Genomic DNA, 17,410 nt, shown 5'->3' on the forward strand with positions numbered 1-17,410 from the left:
CCTGTGTGGTATCTTTAATGAGCTCTCCATTATCTACCTCAGCTCTTCCAGCTCAGTGTCGTTCTGGCTTCTGTACAGCCATGCTAATTTGCACCTCTTGAAGATCTACCCACAGCTGGAGGCCCAGGGGAAGGTGAAATGGCCTGAGACCTAAGACTATGCAATGACCCTAATCCATATGACTGACTCCTTTCCTTTGCTGATTGACGGATGGTGTGAACAAGACATGAAGGTCACAAGTTACTGTAGCATCTACAGTGATTCTGGCAACACGTCCTGTCATTGCCCACTGGCAGAATGACATTGGTGTACCACCCTGAGATCGTGCATCCATACTCTTAAAAACTAATCAGGAGACTTTTCCAGTGGTGGGTAGGTGGAAGAGGGCTATGCATAGTACATCTAGGTTTCATTCTGCTTTCTGACTCTATGGTTGACAGCAGTATACCCCTACTCAGATGACCCTGATTCCTGTTCACCAAAAGCCATAATTCCACCACTGTCACTAATAAACTTCTGCACTAATTCCAAATAATTGTGCAGAACACAGAAGAAACACATTGGATACACAGTAAATTAAATATTATTGAATATTTTTACTGCATTCTGCAAAAGGATAAACACAGTTGTATTAGGCAAGTATAATATTGCCATTAATAAAGTGTTACAGTAATTGTGTTGTGGAGGATATCTTCTTCCATTCCAGAATACATTTTCTTTCAAGGGAGTTGGGTCAGGTGAATACAGTGCAGGTGTTATCTTAAGGTTCAAGCAGCTGTGGGACAGACACAGTGCAACAAAAGAACAGGAGGCAACAGAACAGAGGCATAAATTGAATTTTCCACCAGCTATTTACAGCCACATTAGAGCCCATTTATTCCATCTGAGTGAGAAAGAATAAACATCCTTGAGAATGTGCCCTCTAATTTCAATTAAATTTTATTGTGCTATTTGGTTTTTGGTTGGTTGGGTGGTTTTTTTCTTTTTTTTTTTTTTTTCTTTTTTTTTCCTATGAAAGGGTAAAGCACTTTGGTTGTCTCTGAAAACTTTAGATTATGAATAGTTTCCAAGAACAGGGCTCTATTGTGATGGTAACTATATCTGATTATGTATAATTAACCCATGAATGACTCATGGTGAGCTGTTAGACAGGAAAGTGTAATTAAATTAGTTTCTTACTCAAAACTCAGACTGGACTACAGACTTTTTTTTTCTTTCTTTTTTTGTTTTGCCTGGAAAGCTTTCTCACTTCATTTTTTTCTTTCATACCTCATACTGGAATGTGTTTTTCTGTGGATTCAAGTAATTGCTATAATCAAAATAGAAATGCTGAAATACTAAAGCTTTGCACTATTGTCAGATTTCTGCCAAATTCAAAATGTAAATAGTTTTCAGAATTTTGTATAAGCAGCCAAATTTTTTAAGCTTTTGAAATCTGGATTGTGAATCCTTCTTGCCCTCACTTCCCCATTCATTTTGTGGACAGGATTTAAGACTATAGCTGAGAAACCTTGCAAATGACCAAAACTTGGGAAGCTCAAAAAATTGTGCACAGCAGGATCTTCAAGTTGCAGAATCAGAGTTTGAAATGTTGGGTTGGAAAGACCTGTAATATCAGGTATTTTTTGACTACACTGAAGAAATTAAATAGTCAATCTAAGTTTAATTAAAGAAATCTAGCAAACTAAAAGCTAGGAATGACCATAACTTTTCAAAAACTGGTGGCTTCCCTATTGTGTAGGTGCGGTGACATTACTTATGCATGTCAAGGAAAAAACACAGCACAGATTTTCAAGGACAGGTATTGCTCAGCTCCATTATAAAACTCTAAGTTCTCCACTACCTAAGGAAATCAAATTGCCTTCATGCAAGACCAAAGCTTGCAATTTTTCACAGAGGGAGTTAAAAATTAAGGTTTTCAGGAAATACATAGAGATTGTGCTACCAAATCTTTATCTTGATGCGGTAAACTCGCATGAAATTTTTGTGAGAATTGAATTCTTTTGCAAGTTATTTTGAAAGTCTCACTCATCATTAAAAGCTTCACAAAATCAGCTCACTATTTATATGGTTATGTACGTATTTCTAAACTTAAATTTGGGTCTTCAACTAACCTTACCAGAGGAACTGGGACCTGCAGTTAAGCATCTATCTATTTTCCATTACATTTTGGGCATAACCTATCTCCTAAGGGTCTTTCAGTAATCTGGATTAAACTGCAGATTTGGATAGGCAAGTTTAGACAGCTGGGATCAAAATGCTGAGGTGGTGGTCCTTGAGCCTGGCTAAATCATGCCACAAAGCACCATGCAGAGGCTGTGTGCTAGTATAGTACATGGTGCTAACACCAGTACGAAGTGACACACAGGACATGGCCAGAAAGCTGCACCACCACAGTGCTGTGCCCAGGCAAATACGTGGTGTTTCTCCAGGGGTTTCTTTGCTCAGGAGCAGCAGAGTTCCACAGCTATATCCCTTCCTTTTTCTGAAGCTAGATCAATTTCAGGTAACTAAGAAGTCTCTGTACCATCTTCTACTGTGCAGCATGCAATTTGTGTTTGTCTCATTATAAAGTTGAAATACATGAGGTTTTATACATTAATGTCCGGGAACTGTTGGAGATCTTTGGATCAAATTCGTCATAGGTAAAACAAAATCTTCTGGCTGCCATGTGTGGACTGTTAAGTAACTGTAAGAATACACCAGTTGTAAAGGTTAGGGACTTATTATTCAGGATTTGAAGGTGATGATACTAAAAACAACTTTAATTCATTTGGACAGTTGAGTTTTAATTAAATTGAAACTCCAGGGCTGCTTTCTCTAAAAGGTAATGTAGAGGTCAGCTCTTCAGCTGGTGTAAAACAGCACAATTCCTTTGAGAATCTGGCCCTCACTATTCCAAAGAGTGAGAGAAAAGGGGGAGGGGAAAAAAGACCAGCAAGTTAATGCAGTAACATGTTTTACTAAACACTCTCAGAATGCATACTCAGCAACATAATTGACACAATACATCACAGCAGCTGCAGTATGACACTAGTAAAAGGATGTGTTTTAGCAGCCTCTAATACAAGCTATTCTGTCTCATTATATTTTCAGCAATGTGCATAGAGGAGTAATGAGTGCAAGAAGTTATAACCTCGCCAGCTAGTTGGTAACACAGCATGAAATGCTTTCAAATCAACAAAATAGCACATAATAGAGATGCTAGGATAGGCATTTTGGAAAGACTTTAGATAACTATTCTACCCTTTAAAAAACCCCAACAACACAAAAGAACAACAAAAAAAGGACAGACCATATGACATGATAGATCATAACAAATATAAGGACTTTGTTACATCAGTTATGTAATTTAGTAAAGAGAGAAGCATAAAAACAACCCCAAGAAAATAAAGACTGCCAAACCATAAGCAGGTTATAAATATACATGTGTAAACAAGAGACCTTAACAGCACTCACACAACACTTGCCATCACAGTTGTCAAAAACCTATAAACAATTCATACTGTAGTTTCTTAAATGTTTCATGTTCTTTTTTTTTTGTTTTTTTCCCCTTAAAAAGTGAAACTAAAGCAAATAAGCCCAGAAAACAGAAGGGTTTTAATATTGAGAGATCCACAGTGAACATATTGAACAATGCAGTCGGAGCAGAGCATTCCAGCACTAAGTTGGAGGCACTCAGATTTGTATGGATCTTCATTTGGTCTGTGTTCTGGCTGTGGAGTGGCTTGTGCATGGGTTGAGACACTTCAGCACTTGCCATCTCCTCCACTCTCTAATTGACAGCTACTGCCTGCCAGCAGGTCAGAAAATGTCAAGCAAGGACTGTAAAATTCACAGAACATTTCCCTACCTCTGAACCCTAAGAAATATGAGGTAGCATGTATCAACAACATATATGAACACAAAGGTCAGATTTGGAGGAATATCTCAGGGTAATAGAGACTCAGAGTCAAGAAGAAATAAGCTCAGAGAATAATAAAAGGCTGTTGCAAGGTTTCAGTGTTCATATTATGTTTCCTATGGAATGTAGAATTTATACCCATAATAATTTTCATATGTTTTGCTGTTGTAGATTATGATTCAAACTGAAGTCATACTCTTCAATCTATTAATGTAATGGTACCCCCCCCCAAAAAAAAAAAAAAAAAAAATCCTTAATGTGAGAATCCTTTACAGGTAACTGAGAGGTACATCACTGCTGTCTTCTGCAGCTCACAATTATTTCTACCTGTAGGGCTTCTCACAGTATTTCAGCAGGATTTACATTTCTGACAGCAGAACTATGATGTAATCTCTAAGACAATAATGCTTGTAATGCCTATATATGCTGTTGCAGAAGCTGGGTTTAAGAAAAGTTTTGTTATTTATCCAGGAGACTTCCTATAGTATTGAGTGATTATTGTAGTGTTTTCAGATCTTTAATGTCTGAAAGGTTGGTAGTTTCAGCTCTGTTCTACAGAGTTTATTGCTGAATCAAGTATACAAAATAAAGTGTTTCTAATTTTGCATGGTGAGATTCTGACCTTATATATATATACATTTCTTCACATATATTGCTGTCATTAAGATCCGGATTTTCTGCATTCAACCCCAACCATCATCTTGCTAATTTATCAAACTATTTTTTGCTCTTTCTCTCTCTAGATTACACAAATTAACCCATTAATTCCCAGGGAATAGTTAATATGTTTCATGGTCTTTGGGTAGTTTTCCTTTTATTTTTGTTAAAAGTAATATAAAAATAATTAAAAGGAGGGGGAAATCATAAAGTAACTATAGTGTCACAGTTATGCTGGTTCATAATGTTCCAACATTTATAATAATTCCACTAAATAGAGGATATTGGTATACAGTCTCCTACCTAGTGTATAGATTTACAAGGAAATATAATTGTATCTTCTCCAGGAGTACCTAGAGGCTTGAAAATGAAAAACCATTCCATGTTTTTCCTTCAACTTTTCATTAAGTCCTTAATGTGTAAAAATAAGTAATGATAAAATGTTGCAGATAACAGAGAAAATCAGTTGAAGAGGACCGTTACAATATTTTTTCCGTCATATTTTAGTCTATTTAAGTAGACTTTATTCTTACTCAGATTCTCTGAAATATGACATTGACAGCAATACTGAGCCACGCGTATCATTGTAAGAAATAAATGCCCTGTATTCCCTCAAGCATAGCAATTGATATACTTGGTTAAAGTATAATGTTAAAACATGTGGGTCTGCTTTTTTTCTTCTTCTTCTTTTTTTTTTTTTTTTTTTTTTAGGATACGCAAGAGGACTGAAGCATTATTATTTTAATCTATGTTTGAAATTTGTCATTTGGTCATAAACCCCAATATATTAAAAATAAACCTGTAGAAAGGAGTTGGTATATTGCACAAAGAGGAGGGTAAAGTATCATACTGTTTTTTCTTGATGTAAAGGACGAAGGCATTTCACTTCTTAAACTCCACAGCATCAGGAGATTACAATGCTAAAAAAAAAGCAATAAGGAAAGTTACTTAACATAATTGAATAGAGTTTATCAACTTTGATGTTAGTTTACACTGGGCAGGATCTGTCCTTACTTGATGAAAATACAAAAAGCTGGCAAGTCGATAGTGTATGATATAAAGAGTTACATACTACTATCACAGGACAATAGCTTAGAAAGAGTTACGCACTACATACAAGATAAACATTTTAATAACATTCACTTTTTGTGTGTTCATTAAAACTTTAAGGGATATAATGAAAATATAGTTTGGCACCCACACCTTCCCAGTTCTCATTCACTAAAGGCAGTTTCTGCCATCTCCAGACTTTTGAGAATTATATGTTATTTTTGAGAGTAAATATAGACACACTGGAAGTTTCTACATTTAAGAGTGGGCACAACCAAAACCATCTCAGACCTTATGCTACGTGGGTCTCCACCTGACTTGTGCATATTTGACAGGACTTAGCTGTAAAAGGAATGATTTTTTTTTTGCAAGTATTTTGAAAGCCCAAATCTGAAATATCAGACTGTATACAGAACACAACTACCAATGCTCATTTCCAATAAATTTTCACTGAAATGAGAAACCCAGGTTCAGACCTCTTTTCGTATCTATAACAGACAGGCAACAGAACTGTCTGGAATACAGTTGGTTTCAGAGGGAATAAAAAGGGGAATTTATTCTATTTTGGTAAAAGCATTGGGAGTTTATGTTTTATTTTTAACCAAACATTTTTATTTCATATGGTTATTTACTTGCAGATTTGGTTTTTTCCTCCAGCATTGCCTTTCACAGTGATTTTTGGTTTTATCTAGAATAGTGCTCATTATCACAGCTGCAAGTTTTCTGTAAAAACTGTTGCCTGAAAAGTTATTTTTCTCTATGTGCATATAGTTAATTACTAAAATAATTTGTGGGTTCATAGTAGAGAGTTCTAGGTAGAACTGTGTGATTATTTATATCTTAATCAAATATACCCTCAGGTTTGGTGTATTTACCCTCACCTCGGGCTTGCAGGAAGCTGACCTAACGCAGCAAACTCACATCCCAAATAACCTGGCTCCTTTCCCAGCCCAGCCTGCAAACACTGATGGTTCTGCATTCCAGACTAGCAGCTGGAATAGAAATAGGGAGACTTGGGAGATTTTTTGCGATGAGTATTTTCCATATGAAGACTAAGCATGGTAAGTGAGGACCAACTTTATTCCTTCCTGACTGCTGCAGTTTAAACTGTTGCAGACAAGCCCTGCAATATTTCTTTAACTTTCAGCTCTACAGTGAATTCAGAAGCAGTTTGGATGACAGTGAGCCAAAATATGACTAAGATTTCCTACATCCTGCAAGAATCTCAGAAGTCAAGCTCTCAGAGCTGCTTGTATAATATAAAAAGCTGTGGCTCATTTGTCAAAGCAAGCACCTAAAACTCATGAGTCTTGCAGTGAGTTCCTGGGCTCTTACATTAGCTTTGATTATGAGCATTGCTCCTTTAACTCACTTAAATGGTTAGAAAACATCAGCATCTGTGTGCTTCAGAATAGATTCAACAGTAAGTCCTTTGTGGTTTACTACTCTTTAGCTAGTTTGGTGTTGGTCCTTGACTGGAGTTTCAAGTGCAATTGCAAATAAATAGTTGAAGATGCTTTTTGCTATGCAATAATAAACAAGCAACATGCACTTTTAGTTCAAAAGGTAAGTACCAGAGATTTTCTTAATCCTAAATCTATTATAATATATACAGTGAACACGTTTGCCAATCTTATTATCCCACTTTGAGTGCGAGTCATATAATCTGTAGCCTTGCACTATGCATGATACACATATTTACTGCAGCAATATCTGGAATCAGATTCCAGTCTCAGGTGTTCTTTCCATGTCTTTTCATAAATTTGTGAGATTTAAAAATGAAGACTGGCTTTCGCTATGGATTAAACTACACAATATTAATGGAACAGCACAATCAATCAAAGTTACAGAGCAATACACCTGAACTAGTCACCCAGCACTGAGGAAGCATCCATATGAAACGAAGTTCAGAGCTTCAGTATAAAGTTGCTTTTCTTTTCCAAAACAAGTTTAGTCAAGCTTTTCCCTTTAGTTTGAACATCTGATAGGGTTTAATAATTAAGTTAGAGATCAGAGATAATTGTTTATTCTGCAGGTAGGCCTCCAAATATGCAGGAAAACATGTGAAAACCAGTAGCATAAAAGTAAGAGTTTTGCAACACCATAAATTGAGAGTTGGCAGTACCAATGAGACAGAAAGGGCAAATGGGTTACAATCGATTTACCAGAGGGAATAAATAGGTGGCAAGTAATGAGGATACAACCTAAAAATACATCCCTAGAAACATATATGTGACCCAGGCAGAGAGCAAGCCAGCAGACATACACACTGTGGACAGTAATGTGATTTCTTTTGAGAGGTTAGAATGACAGTCCCATAAGGGGTAGTTTGACTGGAGCGTGGTAAAATAAAACGGACGTTCAACATGTCGTGCTGCAGATGTCACAGTGACTGAGGTGCAGAGTGTTAGGAGCTGTAGTGGTATGGACAGTGAAAATAAATCAGGTGTCTACATGCACTCTAGGGGAAGAAATATAAGATCTGGGAATAGCTGAAATTAGTAAATTTTTAGAGTTATTACTGAAAAGATATTGCAACTAAGTGTTAGAATTGCACAGGAATAAATAATCATAGGTAGGATCTCCATGGAAAATCTGGTTCTTAATTACCTGCCCTTATCACTTTGATTTTGAGCTTAAAGACTTTAAAATCTTTTAATGTTGTTTTTAGGTCCTAATGTTAACCTGTAACACTTATTTTTTCTTTAGCACAAATTATTCTTACTTTTCCTCTTAAAATCATAATTTTTAAAACTGACCATGATAAAGATAAACTGTTTCAGATTATCCAAAGATAATTTTTATATTCACCTAGGCTTTCTTCTTCATGTCCCTTCACAAAGAAAAAGAACATATAAACTTTGAATTCTGATTTAGGAAGGACTTTTTTTTTTTTTTTATTCATACTTCCATAACTCCAGAAAATTCTTTCCCATTCGGCTGTGTTATTATTATGACTAATAATATCTATGAGTCTTATAAATAGCCAAATCATGCTGTCCTCTTGAAACTAATGGGGACACAGTGAAAAGTCCCCGTAGCCTCAGCGTTGCATATTGGAACCGAGCCACGAGGATATAAATCCTGTTCCTAATACTCTTGGGAAGTCCTTGCATGGGATTTTGCAGCTGGGGTAAATGTAGGTAGATGGTCTCCGTTTATGGTATGTGCCCCAAGATTTCTTCGGAGCTTTTTGTCCTTTATGTAGTAATGGATTTATATTTGGAAAAAGACAGAGGGTTACAAATTGGGCTTTACTTCAGTAGGCTTCTTTGCTTTTGCTTTCTGCAGATACCTTGAGATCTTTATGAACATGAAATATTATTTTAATTTTTATCTGTGCTGTCCTCTTAGTTTCTAATTTTATCTTTTAAATAAAATATATAGATTTCATTTATTGTTTGTTGCTCAGCTGTCTCTTCAGGCAATAAAAGTTGTGAGAAATTAATATTAGTATTCATTAAATAAGATGTGGGCAAGCAGAAATATCTAAATGCAAAGGGAACAAAATACTCAGCTTTTATTACATTTTTGCTAAGTCTATTACTTCTCCATAAGAGAACTTCACTCTAATTTACTCTTCAAGATTAATTAAAAGAGATAACTTGTTCTTTCTGCAAAAATGCCTGTCCCTATTCTCGGTATGAGGCTAATGCACCCTTGATTTCTGAAAGTGCAGGAAATAAAGTCTCTAGTACTGCTGCCCTGACTGCTTCTCCAGTGGCTTCATTTCCTGCAGCCTTCCCTGTTGCTTTAAGGAAGGCTGCATGGGAACATGGCATCTGACATGCAGCAGGTTTAAAATGTCCTTGGAAAGGGAAAATTGTGGCTCCGACGCCAGAACTGTCAATGCTGCCAGTGATTTCAGCTGAGGTAAATCTTCACTTTTAATTTCCATAGCCTCGGGTGTATTACATGATCTGCAGAGTCGGCGTTACAGAACAGCATAAGGAGTAAATGTTTTCTCCTCCCTACTTGACCCCTATCTCAAGTACCCTTAGAAGTCAGCTCAGCCCATGCGTGTTTCCTGCTAGTTCAGAGCTGAGGCATTCTTGACAGTCTTGGTTTCTTGTCTAGTTTTTCTGTGGCACAGCGTAGATTCAGAGATTTTTCTCAATGTTCTTGTGGATTCTCCTGGAATTTCCAGGTAATAAATTGCTCTCTGAGATAGTGGGAAATAGACCTGAACAGACAGGTGATTGCTCCCTATCAGATTAACCTAAACAGCCTTAAAAAGTCATATTTTTAATGAATGTAACATCAGACCAGAATTCAAGTAGTCTGAGTAATTTCCCAGTTCCTAGAATATTCTGATTTCCAAGTTATTTAACGTTATATGTGGAGATAATACATTTCAATTTCATTGTTGTAATGTAGTAGTCTAGTTCACAGTAAATTCCTGAGTGTAGAAAAAAAGGAGAAGGGATGGAGGGACTACACTGATCACTTGGGAAGCTTTATTACTGTATTCAGTGACATTGAGTCTTCTCCTGGCCCAAAAACTTGAAAGAAGCCGTTATTCCACTTTTAATGAAGTTAATGGAAAATTTGCCATTTGTTTCATTTGCAGAAAGATAAGTTTACTGTTCCTGTTCCATCTTACAGCAGCAGATGATAGAAAATTATGATGGGAGCAATTCCAGGTCTTCTGAGTTAGTGAGATCTTCAAATTAAAAAGTCAGTTGTATGCTAACAATACTGCTGCTAGAAAAATGTGTTGAAAATGTTACATGCCTATGAGGTATTGTTTTAGAATGCTGGTGGTGATACATATATATATATATAAAACCTGAAAATACTACTCCAACCCCTGGCACTGTGGTGCTGTCGGTTTGTCTGTACCTCCTTCAGAAATCTTCATCTAGCTGGTAGCATGATAAATGTCAGTGCTTGGAACATTCAGAAGATTTGATTTATTTTAATTACACACTGATTAGTGGGAGTCTTTTAATATGCTCAATGACACAAGTAGGGCAGCAGAGCAGCAACTATTGTGTGGTAAGGGGAAGTGCTGAAGAAAGGTGCTTTTGTGAAAAACTGTCGAGCCTGGGGAAAAAAAAAAGAAAGTTGGCAGGAGATTCACTTCTAAATAGAAAGTACATCTAGTTCTTATTTGTTTGATCAAGTTTTCTTTAGGTGAAATGAGCATTGACTGCAGAATGTCAGGGATGACAGTGTGTGGGAACATGGGCTGAAAGACAAGTCCTGAAGGTGAGGCTGATAGGAGAGTCATACAGGAGAATCCTAAAGACCTCATATTTCTCCCTGCTCCATTCTTTTGCCCTTTCTTCTGTCTGCACCAATTGTTCAGAAGAGACCTTCTCCCATGAGTAGTCATCTATATATGATGAGTTTGCTCTAAATCATTATTTTAATGTTTAAAATATTGAAGAGCTTTATACAAATATGAATGCAGCTGCCTCTTTTGAAGTGATGAGCATTGTTTCATTCTCCTTTGTGTTGGCTTAGTTAGCTTCCTTAGAAGCCAAATACATTTTTAAAGAGTCTTGCTGAAGAAGATAGACCTTTATGCAATGCAGCACACCACCTCTGCATGGGCATGTAATTAGGAATATCAGCTATGTGCATTTAAAAGGACACACCAGGAACAAAATCTCTGCAGAAATATATTTCCCTTTTATTAGGAAAGCCTTCTATAGGCTTAATTATCATGGACAAAAAAAGCATGCTGTTTCCCAGGGAAATACTACCCACTGATATCACAGGAATTCAGTCCTGCTTAAGTGCTAGGAGGTATGTTCTCAGTGCACTTATAATCGGGTCGTTATCACCATGGTTATAAGATTTAACTGACTCAAAACTGTAGGCATTTGTCTCATTAATGCCAAATGTTATAGTTTATTTCTGGGAACCGAAAATCCTGCTGCCCAGGGAAACCTGTTCTGTGATAATCTTTCAAAACAAGGCACTTGAGAATAGCCTGCCTGGTTCATGTCAGATGGTTTCACACATATTTTGTTACTGGTTCTTAGGGGGTTTTGGTTATTAAATAACCTTGTTCTGTGGCATTTTGCTTTGTGAGTTACTGTTCTTTATGGATTGCAGGTCTAGCTCTTCCAAAACAAGCGTGTGGTTACGAAGCTGTTTGCTCATACACAATCGCTTCCCAACTAGGGCAGCATCTTAGCGCACTCTGCATTTACATTTTACCTCTCCCTCTCCTCTTTTGGGTTTATCTTTTATTGTACACTGTAAGACAAAATACTTCTCAGCTGTGATCTTGCAACTAAGCATAGTCACACTTCCCTGCTTGGAAGAGAATTAAAGAAGTGCCATTGCCCTTCCAATTCCATTTCTACTGTTCCTGAAACAAAAAATGTAAACTCATCAGTGATTTCGGTAACATGTGAATCAAAAGGGGATTTAACACGTCTGGACATTTTTTGTTTTCTCTCTGTAGTCTGCCTTATTGTCAAAATGAGTTACCCCAAAATGAAAAGCTTGAATTTGATTAGAAAATTTGACAGAAATTTGAGGCTTTCCTTTATCAACTACTCAAATTTTTCTTTTTATTCGCAGTCTTTATTGAGTAGAATTTGTACAGAGTATAAAAAAGCATATATAACTACATTGTTTTGGTCTCTGACTAGAAGTGTCATCCATGGGAAGTTGGAGTTTGGATGATTTTTATCTGCTTTAGTATTTCTTTGTTGTATATTAAGACTATAGACTTTGGTTTTCTTCTTGCAATGTTTTTTCTATGCCAAAGAAGAGTACTAGAGCAAAGGACATGACACAGGAAGGCAAGAGTACTTGAGAAATTAAAAGAATTAATAATACAAATATATAGATTTGGGTGAAAATATAATGTTTGGAAAAAGACCTTATTTATTGCTCTGTTTATAAAGTATTATTTCTTATTGCTACTATTAGGACAATATTGTATTGCTCACCTATAACAATCATGAATGTCTGTAAGTCATCTCAAAATCTAACCGTGCTCAGTTTTTTTCATATATATATATATATAGTCTTGTGTTGAATCGGTGGATTTATGTAGCCAGCTTCTAAAAGTCAAAAAGCCATTTAATTATGATTTTTCCACATTGTGCTTCTTGGCCCATCTAAATACACCAAGTGCTATTACCCCCATAATCAAAACAGTGGTAGTCTCTACCTATGTTTTACTTAATCCAAATGACGAATGAAGATGCATGAAAAGGGACAAAATAATAATTAAGATACTTACTAATCTTCCCCATTTTCTGATTTCAGGAGATCCAAAAATAGTAAGAATGGATAGGGAGTGTAAAATTTGCTTTATAGTTTATGCATTTCTTACAACTTTATGAAGCTGCTTTGCCTTATAGACAAGTGGTTGAAAATAATAATAATAATAATATACAAAACAAAACAACACTAAAATAAATGGATCTTTAAATAAATAATTGCATAGATAAATGCTGAGAATAATCTTTCAGAACTAGGAGTTGAGTTTTAACTCAACAACATTCACCTCTTATTGTCTTCTTGCTATTTATCTTATTTCATGTAGGTGACTGTCTTATTGAAAAAACAGGTGAGGATTCTGTATATTGGCTGGGCGTACTACACAAAAATGAGATTTTAGAATGGAATTTTAGAGCACTTGTTAGGAGAGGGAGAGGACAGAAGGATCACAGCTAAATCAAAATTGTCTTTCCAGCCATGTCCAAGCCAGATCTGATGCCCATGTAAGAATCTTTGTGCTGATTCAGGATGATTAAGCGAAAAACCACAGTAAATCTGGCCTTGGCATAAATATTAAGGACTGCCAAATATGTGCAGGGAGGAAACGTCCTGACTGTCTCGTTTCCTTGCACAGCTGGCACTCTGCTAACAGGTTTGGCTAGAGCCAGCTCAGCGTGTCCTCTCCACTGGTTACTGGCATTGTAAGGGGTCTCCTTCTCCACTAGTTCAAAGTGAATGAATGGTGTCAAGAGCTTTGAATAGACTAAGATGTTGTAGGGACTTTGCAAAAGTGCTAGAGATCCTGGAAAACGCGAAATCTCGGTGGTTTCAAGAATAGCATGATCTAGCTGCAGCCACCCACACGTGCTGGTGGTAGCACAGACTGCAAGAGAGCCAGACAATCCTAAGCAACATGAAAATTCATGGATTATTTTAGCAAACCTTCATATTCTTTTCAAAACAGTTTGTTAAAACAGCAAGCTTCCTTCTGCTCACAAGAACTAATGTTAGTAGACTGCATGTCAATTGGCTGCTCTGTGGAGGTGCGCATTTTGGAAATGAACTCCTTGACTCTATAATTTGGGCTTATTCTCCAGGAGATCCAGAGCTGAATATAATACCTGAAGTAACAGAAAATAAAAGTGTTTGTATTCAAAACTGAGGCAGATCACCAGATAAGGGTAGATCTGGCCACAGCCTCTGAGATGGTAAAAGGAAGAGAGCTCAGAAGCCCCAGGGCAGTGGCTGGGAGCAGCTTGGGAGGGGGTATGATAGAGGAATTGGTTGTACTTTGGCAGTAGACTGGGACAATATCCCAGGGCCAGCATTTTCTGCTGTGGCCCGGTTTGTATTACTTTTATTCCACTTTCACTTTCTTCTTTCCACCTGGTCTTGGTATAAACGAGAAGGAACCACAAAACCATGAATTTTGTACAGTTTAAAAAATGTGAGATCATTGCATACTCATCTCTCTTAATGATTTGAGGTTTTTCTTTGGCTCCCTGTACAGGCAAAAAAATAAATAAAAATAGAAGTGCTGAGGTGCTGCCTAATCAGCTGTGGAGCTGCTCACCCACCCACTGGCCATCACAGCAGCACTTCAAAATCCGTGTGTTTCATTGCTGAGAAATTACGTTAGACTGGGGGTTACTTGTTTGGTTTTTGTGGGTTTTGTTGTTTTGTGTGTGTGTGTGGGTAACATTTGAAAACGACATTAGTTTTTATAATTATTTTGTTAACACTTAAAACTTATCTATAATATTCCATGAAACATATAAATTACTTGTCTTTTATTATTATTTAATGTATTTAGTCATTTGAATAACTGCTCATTGCCAAGCACGAGTCTCAACTGTTAAGCCAAAGCTCTACTTGTGGCGATTCTGTTTTGATAAATTTAACTGTATTTTGATTCTGTGTTTATGGATTTGGTGATTACAATAGGCAGGACGTCAAGAGTTTTATGTCTGAACTTACATTAGGCCTTTCCCTGATGAAAAATTATCCCACCACTACCCCCATAAACAGAGCTCATAAAAGGTTTTTACTTCTGAATCCTGCTGCGCTACACAGACAAAATCAGGTTTTTTTCCATGATTTCAACAAGGAGTTGTCATGCGCGCAAGTTCCATCACTGAAAATCACGCTCCTTATTTTTATGAACCACGTTTATTGAAGTCATTCCAATTCCCATAGCTATGAAGAAATGAATTGTCTTTAGACTGCTGGGCAGCTGAAGTATTGGTAAGGATTCTCTGCAATAGAAATAGCACTCCCCAAAGTTTGCGATACTGGTAAAATATTTGCACTCATACTATTTGTAATTAAATTGAACAATCTCACCTTAATTAAGTCTGAAATGTACCACCACCTGAATTAAAGGGAAACTTTATGAAATGAGCTTCTGAACTCAGTCTGGTTTGAATAACACAGCAGATACTTTTCCATTCCCTTGCCATCAGGTAACAGAAACGCGGACTGGTCCTCTTGGCTGCAGTAACTATGACAACCTAGATTCTGTCAGCTCTGTTCTGGTTCAGAGTCCTGAAAATAAGATTCAGTTGCAAGGTATGTAGGTGCAATTTCATTAATTTGTTTTGGAACAGGATGACATTTATCAAACTATTTGTTTTTCTTTCTTCCACCTCATAAAAGGTCATTTCCCTAATTTTATTTGTGTGTGCAATAAGTACATTCTAGACAAAGCGAAGGAAATGTCAGTAAGTCGTGTTGCCTTTGAAATAGAAACAATTTCTGTACACATCGGAAAATAATTTGGATAATGCCGTTAACATTTTACAGCCCTATTTAGCAACCGCTTGCACACCTCTCAAACAGCCTGAATTCCTATGGATTCCGCCAAGCAGGGAGTGACATTCAATGTGCTTAGCCTGCTCTGCACACACTGACCAGCAGCTTATCCCTCATGCAGCTGTCCCACTGAAATAAGTGGAGTCACTGGATGAGCAGCATGTAGAACTGCAAAGACTCTAAATCATGAAGAGTCCAAAGACTCCTCTTGGGACTTTTAAGAAAACATGGAAAGTTAGGCACCTCACTAATTAGAAAAATAATAATTATATATAAAGAAAGAAAAAAAGAGAAAGAAAGGGAAGAGAAAAGGGAAAGGGAAAGGAAAAGGAAGAAAAGAGGCATAATTTCTAATTTGTTTTCTGTTAATTCCAGTAAATACATTCCCCAGCCTGCACCTTAAGCACATGAACATTTTTGAAAAGTCACCCTCTAGGATACTTGGCCATAAGTAATGGTTTTTTTCAGTTACACAAATGTAGCATGAACAACTTATTATTTCTATAAAAACAGACCAAATTCTCTTTAATTGATGGGCTTGTATACCTCTGTGTATACACAACAGGAGAAGAATACAATTCTTAATTTGCAGTTACAGGTAGCTATACAATTATTTCCAGTTTTAAAAATTTAACATATTGGTTCATAAATCAGTTGGACATATAGTGTGAAGTTGCTGACTATTAAGAATGGCTGTCAGGGAAAGATTATCTTCCTGTTTAAAACATCCATGTGCTTTTTTCCCTTTCTCTTCTACCTCCCCAGCAAGGTTAAAAGCCATAAAATCATACAGTGATTTCAGAAACAGTATATATTTTTTAAAAAAAGAAACGGTCATTTCCAGGGGGGTGCAGTTAAACGTTTCCAGAAAAAAACTGCAATTTTTAATGGCCACCGGCATATGCACAACATTTGTCAGTTAAAATCTGGAAAATAGTCTTTGTATCCCTCAGACAGTGGTTTGACACATGCCATTGGGTTGTCATTATGAGAAATATATTATCAGAACCGCATAAACTATTTCATACCTATCTTGGAAGAAATTATCAAGACTCAAATTTGCTTATCTGGGCTTCCTTTTCCTTTCACAATTTCAAGGCTTTTCATAAATACATAAGTACTTGAGAAGTTTACTCGGGTAACAACAGGCGAATTTTGGTATAAAGTAGAGGAAAGCAGACAGACCTGATTGTAGCAATTATGATATAATTTTTGACTTGGAAGGGCTATGAAATTACTATTACAGGCATCATTTTTATGTACCTAAAAATAAAGGATAAAACTCTATGAAATCATGCAAGTGCCTGTGTAGAAGAAACCTACGTCACGAATAACCAACCCATATGCTGAGAAATTACTTGGCCCATAAGTTAGCCCCACTGGTTCCAGAGAGACTGTTTTTGCCACGGAAGATAGCAAGAAATAATAAATAAAAATTTACCATGTACCTTGCAGTGGCTTTTTGATTGTTGATTACTATTGTAGCTAGAGTAACCGATAGATAGTAAATTAAAATGCTTGTATATAAAATACTTATTCCCATCCTTGGGATCATGTAAACAGTAGTCAGAATTTTCAGATGAGTAAGTATAAATTTCTGGTCACAAATGGTCTGAGTTTTTGATTCACCTGCTCTGTGGTTCTGATACATCAACGTGATATGCTTTTGCAAGGCTTCTGTGTGCCATTGCAGGGTAAAGTGTGAAAACACTTCGCAAAGGGATTTGTGATATAGCAGGAGGTTTTCTGGAACACTATGGGAGCTAGATGTCGCACCCTTTCTCCATGTTAAACCTT

General features: G+C 36.7%; 1 protein-coding gene across 2 annotated transcripts in view; it reads left to right on the forward strand.

The window, feature by feature from the left end:
* Window positions 1-17,410, forward strand: part of BRINP3 (BMP/retinoic acid inducible neural specific 3) — a 214,049-nt gene that overhangs the window by 132,065 nt on the left and 64,574 nt on the right. For both annotated transcript variants that reach the window (XM_005440093.3, XM_027806587.2), the window contains one exon: window positions 15,265-15,370. In XM_005440093.3, the coding sequence (XP_005440150.1) occupies window positions 15,265-15,370 (106 nt within the window). The remainder of the gene's footprint in view (window positions 1-15,264; window positions 15,371-17,410) is intronic.

The sequence above is a fragment of the Falco cherrug genome, chromosome 12 (genome assembly GCF_023634085.1).
Source record: "Falco cherrug isolate bFalChe1 chromosome 12, bFalChe1.pri, whole genome shotgun sequence".
NCBI lineage: Eukaryota > Metazoa > Chordata > Aves > Falconiformes > Falconidae > Falco > Falco cherrug.